The sequence below is a fragment of the Triticum urartu genome, chromosome 2A (assembly GCF_056163025.1).
Source record: "Triticum urartu cultivar PI428250 chromosome 2A, HENAU_Tu73, whole genome shotgun sequence".
Taxonomy (NCBI): Eukaryota; Viridiplantae; Streptophyta; class Magnoliopsida; order Poales; family Poaceae; genus Triticum; species Triticum urartu.
The window spans coordinates 610224045-610238067 of NC_141874.1; the positions used below are offsets into that span (position 1 = coordinate 610224045).

A 14023-nucleotide genomic window follows, 5' to 3' on the forward strand; every position below is an offset into this window, starting at 1 on the left:
CAGGTGCAGCTCTGGCCCAATGGGTTCCTTCTGGTCCAAAAAAAATCTCCGTAAAGTTTCGCGGTGTTTGGACTCCATTTGATATCGATTTTCCGCGATGTAAAATACAAGCAAAAAACAGCAACTGGCATTGGGCACTGGGTCAATAGGTTAGTCCCAAAAAATGATATAAAGTTGCTATAAAATGATTGTAAAACACCCAAGAATGGTAAAAGAACAACATGAATACTTCATAAATTATAGATACCTTGGAGACGTATCAAGCAGCACAACGGAGTTGAGGATGAGCGCGATGAACTTCTGCTTGTTGAGGAAGTAGGAGAAGACAGTGGTAGGTAGAGCAACGCGTAGGAGTACATCAGGTTGTCGCCCGCGTGGGGGATCCCCAGGCCGGCGTAGATGGCCGAGATCTTGAGGAGCGGCGGGCGCGTCACCGCGGTCGTGGTGGCCTTTGGGCGGCGCCCGAAGTAAAGAAGCAGCGGGATGGCGAGCGGCGTGCCGCAGGACTGAACCACCGTGGACATGCACAAGCTGTCGCCGCCCTGGTCGTAGAGATCCTGCCGAGGAGGTTCGCCACGCTCTGCCCGGCGTGCACGAGCATGATGTTGACGAGCACCACCGCCCACCATTGTACGCGCTCCGACATTGACGGTGGCGCCGGCGCCACTGGTCTCCGAAGGCATGCCATTGTCAGCTACGCCTTGAGCGATGCGGCCATCGCGGCGAGGCGGGCCCGGCGGACGGATCCGGCGAGGGCGAGTTCGGCGGAGGTCCGGCGATGGGATGCCCGCGCCTGCGTCGGCGGCGTGAGGCGCAACTGGGGCGGCGAGTGAAGTAGGCGAGGGTGTGCTCAGAGATGAGGTGCTCAGAGAGGAGAGGAATTGGGAAAGGTTAGGGAGGTGATTATCTGTAAACACGTACTCCCTCCATTCGGAATTACTTGTCTCGGAAATGGATGTATCTAGAATTAAAATATGTCTAGATACATCCGTTTCTGCGACAAGTAATTTCGAACGAAGGGAGTACGAGCCAAGCCACCCACGTGCGCTCGAGAGCATCGCTCGGGCCTGGCCCGCAAGAAACTATCGATTCAAACGTTTTCAATGAGCCAGACCCAGAGATGCTTTAAGAACCGTGCTATGCAGGCCCAACAATATATGCGTGCAACCAAACAGCCCATCTCCAAAAAAATGTTGCATCGCATGGGTCTGGTTGGGCTCGATGCGGGCAACCAAACACGCCCTAACTATATCTTCCCCGCAACCACTTCAGGCTTCGGGCATTCTACCCAGGCAAGAAAACCACACAGACCAGCGCAAATTCAGGGTAGTAACTTGTATTGTCTCGCGTACGCCACAAAAATGAAACTATCACAATTTAACTTGATCCAACCGACGACAAGTTTGCCGCAACTTCACTTTTTCATCAAACTGCTAAAAAAGTAGACAACGCCTCTGCAGATCATATTAGGCGTTTGCTCATCAGGCGCTCTTTGACGGCGCCGGGTACTTGACGGCGTTCTTCACGATCTTCTTCAGGGCGGCGTCGCCGAGGTCGACGCCGCACATGTCAGAGAGCCGGATGAGGTAGAGCAGCACGTCGGAGAGCTCCTCGCCGAGGTGCTCCTTCTCCCTCTCCTCCCAGCCCGGCAAGCCCTTCTGCACCTCCCCTTTCCACATGAACAGCTCCGATAGCTCCCCGACCTCGCCGACCTGCACAGCAACATATTTTCAGGTAAGAACAAGTACAGAAAGTAACCGATCAAGCAAGCTCTATGGTATCGTACTACTGATGAAAATAGAAAAAAGTTCTCTGATCCGGTCCAAGCCTGATCCTACAGCGCCCTGCAAAATGTCTAGTGGTGCTCGAGTCCGTCCTCGACGGACCGAACACGGTGACAGAACAACACGTGAACAGCATCTGCCGATGCTATTAAAGCATGGATCAACATAAGCATCTCATTGCTGATAGATGAACTGCAAAGTATAGTGCAGAATTAGTTCTGCAAGACCAGATTTCCCTTGGCCTTCAGACAGGAACAGGAGTGCGTGCTTTCACGGAATAGAAAAGCTTGGCACTGAATCACATTCCTGCTTCAGAAAATTCAGTGAGAAGTTGACAGGGGTATTGGCTAGTCTGAATTGTACCGGTATAAACACGTTGGACACCGGAATCTTGCGTCGTTTTGACGGTTGACGTGGGAAATTCGTTCCGACGGGTCATCATACGTTGCACCACGTGGCATTCAAGATGCAAAGCATGAAAGCTGCACTCTTGGCCACGACCCACGAGTTATGAGAAAATTAGTTGCTTGACCAGCATCCTACAAGTCTCCAAAAAATATCTGATGATCATGTGGTACATGTCCGAGGTAGACGAGAATCTGAGGTGAACTGTGACCACTGCAAAGCTACATGTTCGCCGTCCACAAACAACGAATTACTGGCAAAGAACAAAATGGATAGATCTCAAGAATATTTAGCTACGACAATTAGCAAATATCAGGTGCAAAGTAATCTCATTGAATGGTTGGTCAAAAGGGAGCGCACCACAACACATACAAAAAAAGGATTGGTCAAGAATGACCTGTGATGGCTTCAGAATGAAGCGTTACTGCCTTTAGTTGTTTAGTAGTACTAGCGCAACCTAGAAGCAGCTCAATACTTTAAACTGATGAAGACATTGTTAGATCATGTGCATGTGTTGTTCCAAATATCGATGCTGCCTTGTCAATATTTTAAAATAAATAAATGAAAAGATTCTGACTACTAACTAGCGGATACAATGCACCCTGAGTCCTGAGACTTGCAATTGCAGCTAAATATGCGTCTACAGTAGTCAAAGACCGAACACATTATAATACACACCTTCTGGAATTCCACCATCAAGGGTCCAGAGAGCCATAAAAACAACATTGGATCTAATGTACAAAAATAAACAAATAATTCTCCTAGGTGTAAAAAATCCCCACAGTTACTATTTACTTTGGGCTCAAATGCAGTCTACAAACCAAATTCTGGAGCAACTATAATCTGGAAGTGTCACGCCCTAAAATAAAAGTTAAAACGCGCCTGCTGTGCATCAGTTTCCATTTCGATAAAAACAGAGTAGCCTGTGATACCATGAGTAAGAAATCGAAACTTTGCACAAAACGAAAGGAAAATTAATAGAATAATCCTAAGATTTCGGATGGACTACGTGTTGACAAAACACAGAAAGATCAACACCCGACAAAAGAGAGGATCAGCGCCAGGCAGAAACAAACGAAGGAGAGGGAAAGAGAGGAAGAAAGAGGATGCAAACCATGGCGAGCAGAAGGTTCCTTGGGCTGTGGTGCTGCTCCCAGTCCCTCTCCTTGGCGAAGTCGTCGAGCCTCCTGGACAGATCCTTCAGGCTCACATCGGCGGCCACCCCCTCCGTCGTCTGCTTCCCTCTCGCCTCCTCCATGGCCGCCTTCTTCTCCGCCTCTATCGACCTCGCCCGGCACCAACCTTAAACAAATACGAGTGTCTGCCTTTGTTCGGTCCGGTGCTTCGGAAAGAGCAGCTAGGTGCCGAGGGATATATATATTCGCAGGCTTGCAGCAAACTTTGGCAAATGATAATGATTAATTAATTAGGAAAGATTGGCTAAAAAATTACTCCCTCCGTTTTAAAATTCTTGTCTTAGATTCGTCTATATATGAATATATCTAATCTAAAACGTGACTTGATATATCCGTATTTAGATAAATTTAAGACAAGAATTTTGGGACGGAGGGAGTAATTAGGAAAGTGTTAACGGCAGCGCGTACACCGCGATTTAAGTTGATTTTTCTTTGCTGCGTGAGAGCACCTGCGCCAGAGGGATAAAATCTTTTGACATCTGGAATATCGAGAGCTTTTACTCATACCAGCCCAGCCAAGGCAGGCAGGCAGTTAATACTTACCTTGTGTATTAGCAAGAGATTCTATGGGAGAGATGAGCTTGCGCTCTGCAGCAGCAGATGGGGTCATATTTGTTGTGTATTGCCTTTTGCAGATAGATGGGTGTATTAAGGAAGGCGTGCAGGATAAGAAAGATGGCAGTGGATTCCTTCGATAAGAAATACGTACTTGCCATATATGGGGTAATGGGGCCGCATCGGATGCGTAAAGGGCTCTCTGAGTCTGAGACGCAGTTATGGCCGGTTGTCTAGGCAATTCGATGCGGGTCTTAAAGAGTGATGTCCCTTTTTATGGATCCGGTTTGGCTGCTCCCTTCTCATGCTTCCATCTGTACATTCACTTCGTGACTGTTTTTTTTTTTTCTAATCTAATCATCTCCCCCCTGATTTTAAGGGGGTGGGGCCGGACCTTATTTTGTTTCAATCAAACCATGCCACGTATGCGGGAGCATGGATGGGCGCACGTCGGAGGAGCAGGCAAGTCTCGTGCCCTCTCTATCGGCACATGTTGTATGCGGCGTGATGATTCTGGCCCACCTTAACCAGATGGTCTAAGGGAAAATTTGGTGCATTCATACGTTTTTACAAGCCATTGTCAGAGGCTCGAATGGCAGATTCGTTGCGTCGGTAAACTGAGAAACCGATTGATGCGGATACGTGTTTATCGCTGAGACACCGGGCTTACGGTTTGGTCTCAGTTCGGCAACTACAGTCAGGTGTAATCGCATAGAGATGAACTTCGATAATATCAGGGTGATAGATACAATGAAGAATGGAGATTGCCTTTTTGTTCTATCGGTGGCAGTTTTTATGATATACATCACCTTGCGTGTGACTTTCCGCCTATTATTTTTTACCATGCTCCTAGAAAGGCTAACTGTGCTACCCATGATTTAGTCAAACAAACTAGAAGTAAGGTGTGCGCCGGATGGATCTACCTGTATAGTGATACTTTTATAAAAAAATACTATGATGATCACCTTTCAATAAAGAGTACTTGGATGTCAACAAAAAAGATTAAGAAGAAGATTGTGCGTGAGGCCATTTTACCCCTTCGCCTCTCCTCCAAGCGAACAAGGCAGCTCGGGTTTCTGCCTCCCGTGGGCAATGCCGCCGATTTGCCTCGTCTTCTGTGGCCTTAGCCATGGGGGCACTAGAACAACAACCACCATCGATGAAGAATAATGTAGATCGAAAGGATCTAACACGAAGACACATGAACATAGACGGACAACAACCAGATCCGAACAAATCCACTGAGGATAAATCCGCCGGAGACACACCTTCACACGCAAACCAATGATGCTAAATGCATCACCGGTACGAGGGCATGTTGGGAGACCTTTATTCCATCTTTAGGGAGCCGCCGCCGTCGCGTCTTCCTGAGTAGGACACAAACCCTAACAAATCTCAAAGAAACGACTAACAACGGAGCCTTCCCACCGGCCCTTGCCAGGATCCCCCCCATGGCCCTAGGGCCACCAGAGACGAGGCACGCATGTGGCGGAGCCGGCGAGAGGCACAAACCCTAGCTTTTTCGAAGGAGGCGGTGGCTTCTACATTCTTATATACATGATCATATTTTATCAAATACCCGTTCAACACTTTTCAAATACTTGTTCAACATTTTTCAAACACTTATTCAACATTCATATATGAGATCAACATTTTTTCAAATACTTGTTCAAAACTTTTCAAATACTTGTTCAACATTTTTTTCAAACACTATTCAACATTCATATATATGTTTAACATTTTTTCAAATACTTGTTCAAAAAATTTCAAATGCTTGATTGCATTTTTAAAATTCTTGTTCAACATTTTTTAAATACACGTTCAGCATTTTTCGAACGCTTGATTACTATTTTTCAAATACTTGTTCAACATTTCTTCAAATACTTGTTCAACTTTTTAAAAAAATGTTTGATTAATATTTTAAATATACTTGTTCAAGATTTTTTCGAATACTTGTTCAACATTTTTTGAATGCTTGATCAACATTTTTCAAATACTTGTTCAACAATTCTCTGAATGCTACATTAACATTGTTTAAATACTTGTTCAACATTTTTTCAAATACTTGTTCAACATTTTTTTGAATGTTTGATAACACTTTTTAAATACTTGTTCAACATTTTTCCAAATGTTTTTGTGAGTTTTTCCAAGTATAAACAGAAGTACAAACTAAAACAAAAAATGAAACCAGAAAACAGAAAAAAGAAAACAGAAAAACAAGTTCTGGCCTCGCTCACGCGTGGGCCGTGTTGGGGAACGTAATAATTTCAAAAAATTCTCTACGCACACGCAAGATCATGGTGATGCATAGCAACGAGAGGGGAGAGTGTTGTCCACGTACCCTCGTAGACCGAAAGCGGAAGCGTTAGCACAACGCGGTTGATGTAGTCGTACGTCTTCACGATCCGACCGATCAAGTACCGAACACACGACACCTCCGAGTTCAACACACGTTCAGCCCGATGACGTCCCTTGAACTCTGATCCAGCCGAGTGTTGAGGGAGAGTTTCGTCAGCACGACGGCGTGGTGACGATGATGATGTTCTACCGACGCGGGGCTTCGCCTAAGCACCGCTACAGAATTATCGAGGTGGACTATGGTGGAGGGGGGCACCGCACACGACTAAAAGATCAAATCAATTGTTGTGTCTCTGGGGTGCCCCCCTGGCCCCGTATATAAAGGAGCAAGGGGGGAGGTGCGACCGGCCAGGAGGAGGCGTGCCAGGAGGAGTCCTACTCCCACCCGGAGTAGGACTCCCTCCCTTCCTTGTTGGATTAGGAGAAGGGGGAAAAGAGGAGAGAGAGAGGAAGGAAAGGGGGGCGCCGCCCCCCTCTCCTTGTCCTATTCGGACTAGAGGGGGAGGGGCGCGCGGCCCTACCCTAGCCGCTTCTCCTCTTCCCCACTAAGGCCCACTATGGCCCATTAAGCCTCCGGGGGGTTCCGGTAACCCCTCGGTACTCCGGTAAAATCCCGATTTCACCCGGAACATTTCCGATATCCAAATATAGGCTTCCAATATACCAATCTTTATGTCTCGAGCATTTCGAGACTCCTCGTCACGTCCGTGATCACATCCGGGACTCCGAACAACCTTCGGTTCATCAAAACTAATAAACTCATAATATAACCGTCATCGAAACTTTAGGCGTGCGGACCCTACGGGTTCGAGAACTATGTAGACATGACCGAGACACGTCTCATGTCAATAACCAATAGAGGAACCTAGATGCTCATATTGGCTCCCACATATTCTATGAAGATCTTTATCGGTCAGACCGCATAACAACATACGTTGTTCCCTTTATCATCGGTATGTTACTTGCCCGAGATTCGATCGTCGGTATCTCAATACCTTGTTCAATCTCGTTACCGGCAAGTCTCTTTACTCGTTCCGTAATACATCATCCCGCAACTAACTCATTAGTTGCAATGCTTGCAAAGCTTAAGTGATGTGCATTACCGAGTGGGCCCAGAGATACCTCTCCGACAATCAGAGTAACAAATCCTAATCTCGAAATACGCCAACCCAACAAGTACCTTCGGAGACACCTGTAGAGCACCTTTATAATCACCCAGTTACGTTGTGACATTTGGTAGCACACAAAGTGTTCCTTCCGGTAAATGGGAGTTGCATAATCTCATAGTCATAGCAACATGTATAAGTCATGAAGAAAGCAATAGCAACGTACTAAATGATCGAGTGCTAAGCTAACGGAATGGGTCAAGTCAATCACATCATTCTCCTAATGATGTGATCTAGTTAATGAAATGACAACTCATGTCTATGGCTAGGAAACATAACCATCTTTGATCAACGAGCTAGTCAAGTAGAGGCATACTAGTGACACTCTGTTTGTCTATGTATTCACACAAGTATTATGTTTCTGGTTAATACAATTCTAGCATGAATAATAAACATTTATCATGATATAAGGAAATAAATAATAACTTTATTATTGCCTCTAGGGCATATTTCTTTCAGTCTCCCACTTGCACTAGAGTCAATAATCTAGATTACACAGTAATGATTCTAACACCCATGGAATCTTGGTGTTGATCATGTTTTGCTCGTGGAAGAGGCTTAGTCAACGGGTCTGCAACATTCAGATCCGTATGTATCTTGCAAATTTCTATGTCTCCCACCTGTACTAGATCCCGGATGGAATTGAAGCGTCTCTTGATGTGCTTGGTTCTCTTGTGAAATCTGGATTCCTTTGCCAAGGCAATTTCTCCAGTATTGTCACAAAAGATTTTCATTGGACCCGATGCACTAGGTATGACACCTAGATCGGATATGAACTCCTTCATCCAGACTCCTTCATTTGCTGCTTCCGAAGCAGCTATGTACTCCGCTTCACACTTAGATCCCGCCACGACGCTTTGTTTAGAACTGCACCAACTGAAAGCTCCACCGTTCAATGTAAACACGTATCCGGTTTGCGATTTAGAATCGTCCGGATCAGTGTCAAAGCTTGCATCAATGTAACCATTTACAATGAGCTCTTTGCCACCTCCATAAACGAGAAACATATCCTTAGTCCTTTTCAGGTATTTCAGGATGTTCTTGACCGCTGTCCAGTGATCCACTCCTGGATTACTTTGGTACCTCCCTGCTAGACTTATAGCAAGGCACACATCAGGTCTGGTACACAACATTGCATACACGATAGAGCCTATGGCTGAAGCATAGGGAACATCTTTCATCTTCTCTCTATCTTCTGCAGTGGTCAGGCATTGAGTCTTACTCAACTTCACACCTTGTAACACATGCAAGAACCCTTTCTTTGCTTGATCCATTTTGAACTTCTTCAAAACTTTGTCAAGGTATGTGCTTTGTGAAAGTCCAATTAAGCGTCTTGATCTATCTCTATAGATCTTGATGCCCAATATATAAGCATCTTCACCAAGGTATTTCATTGAAAAACTCTTATTCAAGTATCCCTTTATGCTATCCGGAAATTATATATCATTTCCAATCAGCAATATGTCATTCACATAGAATATCAGAAATGCTAGAGCTCCCACTCACTTTCTTGTAAATACAGGCTTCTCCAAAAGTCTGTACAAAACCAAATGCTTTGATCACACTATCAAAGCGTTTATTACAACTCCGAGAGGCTTGCACCAGTCCATAAATGGATTGCTGGAGCTTGCACACATTGTTAGCTCCCTTTGGATCGATAAAACCTTTCGGTTGCATCATATACAACTCTTCTTCCAGAAATCCATTCAGGAATGCAGTTTTTACATCCATTTGCCAAATTTCATAATCATAAAATGCGGCTAACATGATTCAGACAGACTTAAGCATCGCTACGGGTGAGAAGGTCTCAACGTAGTCAATCCCTTGAACTTGTCGAAAACCTTTCGCAATAAGTCAAGCTTTATAGACAGTAATATTACCGTCAGCGTCAGTCTTCTTCTTGAAGATCCATTTATTCTCAATGGCTTGCCGATCATCGGGCAAGTCAACCAAAGTCCACACTTTGTTCTCATACATGGATCCCATCTCAGATTTCATGGCCTCAAGCCATTTCGCGGAATCTGGGCTCACCATCGCTTCTTCATAGTTCGTATGTTCGTCATGGTCTAGTAACATAACCTCCAGAACAGGATTACCTTACCACTCTGGTGCGGATCTTACTCTGGTTGACCTACGAGGTTCAGTAACAACTTGATCTGAAGTTTCATGATCATCATCATTAACTTCCTCACTAATTGGTATAGACGTCACAGGAACCAGTTTCTGTGATGAACTACTTTCCAATAAGGGAGCAGGTATGGTTACCTCATCAAGTTCTACTTTCCTCCCACTCACTTCCTTCGAGAGAAACTCCTTCTCTAGAAAGGATCCATTCTTAGCAACGAATGTCTTGCCTTCGGATCTGTGATAGAAGGTGTACCCAACAGTCTCCTTTGGGTATCTTATGAAGACACATTTCTCCGATTTGGGTTCGAGCTTATCAGGTTGAAGCTTTTTCACATAAGCATCGCAGCCCCAAACTTTAAGAAACGACAACTTTGGTTTCTTGCCAAACCACAGTTCATAAGGCGACGTCTCAACGGATTTCGATGGTACCCTATTTAATGTGAATGCAGCCGTCTCTAAAGCATAACCCCAAAATGATAGCAGTAAATCAGTAAGAGACATCCTAGATCGCACCATATCTAGCAAAGTACGATTACAACGTTCGGACACACCATTACACTGTGGTGTTCCGGGTGGCATGAGTTGCGAAACTATTTCTCATTGTTTCAAATGTAGACCAAACTCGTAACTCAAATATTCTCCACCACGATCAGATCGTAGAAACTTTATTTTCTTGTTACGATGATTTTCAACTTCACTCTGAAATTCTTTGAACTTTTCAAATGTTTCAGACTTATGTTTCATTAAGTAGATATACCCATATCTTCTTAAATCATCTGTGAAGGTGAGAAAATAACGACACCCGCCGCGAGCCTCAATATTCATTGGTCCACATACATCAGTATGTAAGATCTCCAATAAATCAGTTGCTCGCTCCATAGTTCCAGAGAACGGCGTTTTAGTCATCTTGCCCATGAGGCACGGTTCGCAAGTACCAAGTGATTCATAATCAAGTGGTTCCAAAAGTCCATCAGTATGGAGTTTCTTCATGCGCTTTACACCGATATGACCTAAACGGCAATGCCACAAATAAGTTGCACTATCATTATCAACCTTGCATCTTTTGGCTTCAACATTATGAATATGTGTATCACTACTATCGAGATTCATCAAAAATAGACCACTCTTCAAGGGTGCATGACCATAAAAGATATTACTCATATAAATAGAACAACCATTATTCTCTGATTTAAATGAATAACCGTCTTGCATCAAACAAGATCCAGATATAATGTTCATGCTCAACGCTGGCACCAAATAACAATTATTTATGTCTAATACCAATCCCGAAGGTAGATGTAGAGGTAGAGTGCCGACGGCGATCACATCGACTTTGGAACCGTTTCCCACGCACATCGTCACCTCGTCCTTGGCCAGTGTTCGCTTAATCTGTAGTCCCTATTTTGAGTTGCAAATATTAGCAACAGAACCAGTATCAAATACCCAGGTGCTACTACGAGCTCTGGTAAGGTACACATCAATAACATGTATATCACATATACCTTTGTTCACCTTGCCATCCTTCTTATCCGCCAAATACTTGGGGCAGTTTCGCTTCAAGTGACCAGTCTGCTTGCAGTAGAAGCACTCGGTCTCAGGCTTAGGTCCAGACTTGGGTTTCTTCTCTTGAGCAGCAACTTGCTTGCCGTTCTTCTTGAAGTTCCCCTTCTTCTTCCATTTGCCCTTTTTCTTGAAACTGGTGTTCTTATTGACCATCAACACTTGATGCCCCTTCTTGATTTCTACCTCCGTAGCCTTTAGCATTGCGAAGAGCTCAGGAATCATCTTATCCATCCCTTGCATGTTATAGTTCATCACGAAGCTCTTGTAGCTTGGTGGCAGTGATTGAAGAATTCTGTCAATGATGCTATCATCCGGAAGATTAACTCCCAGTTGAATCAAGTGATTGTTATACCCAGACATTTTGAGTATATGCTCACTGACAGAACTATTATCCTCCATCTTATAGCTGTAGAACTTATTGGAGACTTCATATCTCTCAATCCGGGCATTTGCTTGAAATATTAACTTCAACTCCTGGAACATCTAATATGCTCCATGACGTTCAAAACATCGTTGAAGTCCCGGTTCTAAGCCGTAAAGCATGGCACACTGAACTATCGAGTAGTCATCAGTTTTGCTCTGCCAGATGTTCATAACATCTAGTGTTGCTCCTGCAGCAGGTTTGGCACCTAGCGGTGCTTCCAGGATGTAATTCTTCTGTGCAGCAATGAGGATAATCCTCAAGTTATGGACCCAGTCCGTGTAATTGCTACCATCATCTTTCAACTTTGGTTTCTCAAGGAACGCATTAAAATTCAACAGAACAATAGCACGGGCCATCTATCTACAATCAACATAGACAAGCAAGATACTATCACGTACTAAGTTCATGATAAATTTAAGTTCAATTAATCATATTACTTCAGAACTCCCACTTAGATAGACATCTCTCTAATCCTCTAAGTGATCACGTGATCCATATCAACTAAACCATAACCGATCATCACGTGAAATGGAGTAGCTTTTAATGGTGAACATTACTATGTTGATCATATCTACTATATGATTCACGCTCGACCTTTCGGTCTCAGTGTTCCGAGGCCATATCTGCATATGCTAGGCTCGTCAAGTTTAACTTGAGTATTCTGCGTGTTCAAAACTGGCTTGCACCCGTTGTAGATGGACGTAGAGCTTATCACACCCGATCATCACGTGGTGTCTAGGCACGACGAACTTTGGCAACGGTGCATACTCAGGGAGAACACTTTTATCTTGAAATTTAGTGAGAGATCATCTTATAATGCCACCGTCAATCAAAGCAAGATAAGATGCATAAAAGATAAACATCACATGCAATTAATATAAGTGATATGATATGGCCATCATCATCTTGTGCTTGTGATCTCCATCTCCGAAGCACCTTCATGATCACCATCGTCACCGGCGCGACACCTTGATCTCCATCGTAGCATCGTTGTCGTCTTGCCAATCTTATGCTTCTACGACTATCGCTACTGCTTAGTGATAAAGTAAAGCATTACAGGGTGATTGCATTGCATACAATAAAGCGACAACCATATGGCTCCTGCCAGTTGCCGATAACTTGGTTACAGAGCATGATCATCTCATACAATAAAATTTAGCATCATGCTTTGACCATATCACATCACAACGTGCCCTGCAAAAACAAGTTAGACGTCCTCTACTTTGTTGTTGCAAGTTTTACGTGGCTGCTACGTGATACGTCTCTGTCGTATCTACTTTTCCAAACACTTTTGCCCTTGTTTTGGACTCTAACTTGTATGATTTGAATGGAACTAACCCGGACTGACGCTGTTTTCAGCAGAATTGCCATGATGTTGTTTTATGTGCAGAAAACAAAAGTTCTCGGAATGACCTGAAACTCCATGGAATATCTTACAATAAATAATAAAAAATCCTCGCCAAAGATGAAGACCAGGGGGCCCACACCCCCTACCTCGTGGGCCCCCTGGAGACCTCCCGACTCCAACTCCAACTCTATATAACTGCTTTCGGGGTGAAAAAAATAGGAGAGAAGATTTCATCGCTTTTTACGATACGGAGCCGCCGCCAAGCCCTAAAACCTCTCGGGAGGGCTGGTCTGGAGTCCGTTCGGGGCTCCGGAGAGGGGGATTCGTCGCTGTCATCATCATCAACCATCCTCCATCACCAATTTCATGATGTTCACCGCCGTGCCTGAGTAATTCCATCGTAGGCTTGCTGGACGGTGATGGGTTGGATGAGATTTATCATGTAATCGAGTTAGTTTTGTTAGGGTTTGATCCCTAGTATCCACTATGTTCTGAGATTGATGTTGCTATGACTTTGCTATGCTTAATGCTTGTCATTAGGGCCCGAGTGCCATGATTTCAAATCTGAACCTATTATGTTCTCATCAATATATGAGAGTTCTTGATCCTATCTTGCAAGTCTATAGTCACCTATTATGTGTTATGATCCGTTAACCCCGAAGTGACAATAATCGGGATACTTACCGGTGATGACCGTAGTTTGAGGAGTTCATGTATTCACTATGTGTTAATGCTTTGTTCTGGTTCTCTATTAAAAGGAGGCCTTAATATCCCTTAGTTTCCGTAAGGACCCCGCTGCCACGGGAGGGTAGGACAAAAGATGTCATGCAAGTTCTTTTCCATAAGCACGTATGACTATATTCAGAATATATGCCTACATTACATTGACAAATTGGAGTTAGTTCTATGTCACCCTATGTTATGACTGTTACATGATGAACCACATCCGACATAATTATCGATCATTGATCCAATGCCTACGAGCTTTCCATATACTGGTTTATGTTTATTTACTTTCTCGTTGCTATTGTTACAATCACTACAAAATACCAAAAACATTACTTTGCTTTCGTTACTCTTTTGTTAACGTTACCATC

The 14023-nt window shown here is 44.1% G+C and overlaps 1 protein-coding gene across 1 annotated transcript; it reads right to left on the reverse strand.

Annotated features, from left to right (window-relative positions):
* Nucleotides 1–1320: 1320 nt before the first annotated feature.
* Nucleotides 1321–3564, reverse strand: LOC125539152 (uncharacterized). The gene is made up of 2 exons (XM_048702525.2): nucleotides 3304–3564; nucleotides 1321–1712 (listed from the first exon to the last, which is right to left on the reverse strand). The coding sequence occupies exons 1-2, from the start codon at nucleotides 3445–3447 to the stop codon at nucleotides 1482–1484; spliced, it is 375 nt and encodes a 124-aa protein (XP_048558482.1). The 5' UTR covers nucleotides 3448–3564; the 3' UTR covers nucleotides 1321–1481.
* Nucleotides 3565–14023: the final 10459 nt, after the last annotated feature.

Bases quoted from the DNA above. Each gene is read 5' to 3' on its own strand.
- LOC125539152 (XM_048702525.2), bottom strand. From the start codon at position 3,447: ATGGAGGAGGCGAGAGGGAAGCAGACGACGGAGGGGGTGGCCGCCGAT. The intron at 1,713-3,303 runs GTTTGCATCCTC...GTTGCTGTGCAG, and splicing joins GGAACCTTCTGCTCGCCATG to GTCGGCGAGGTCGGGGAGCT.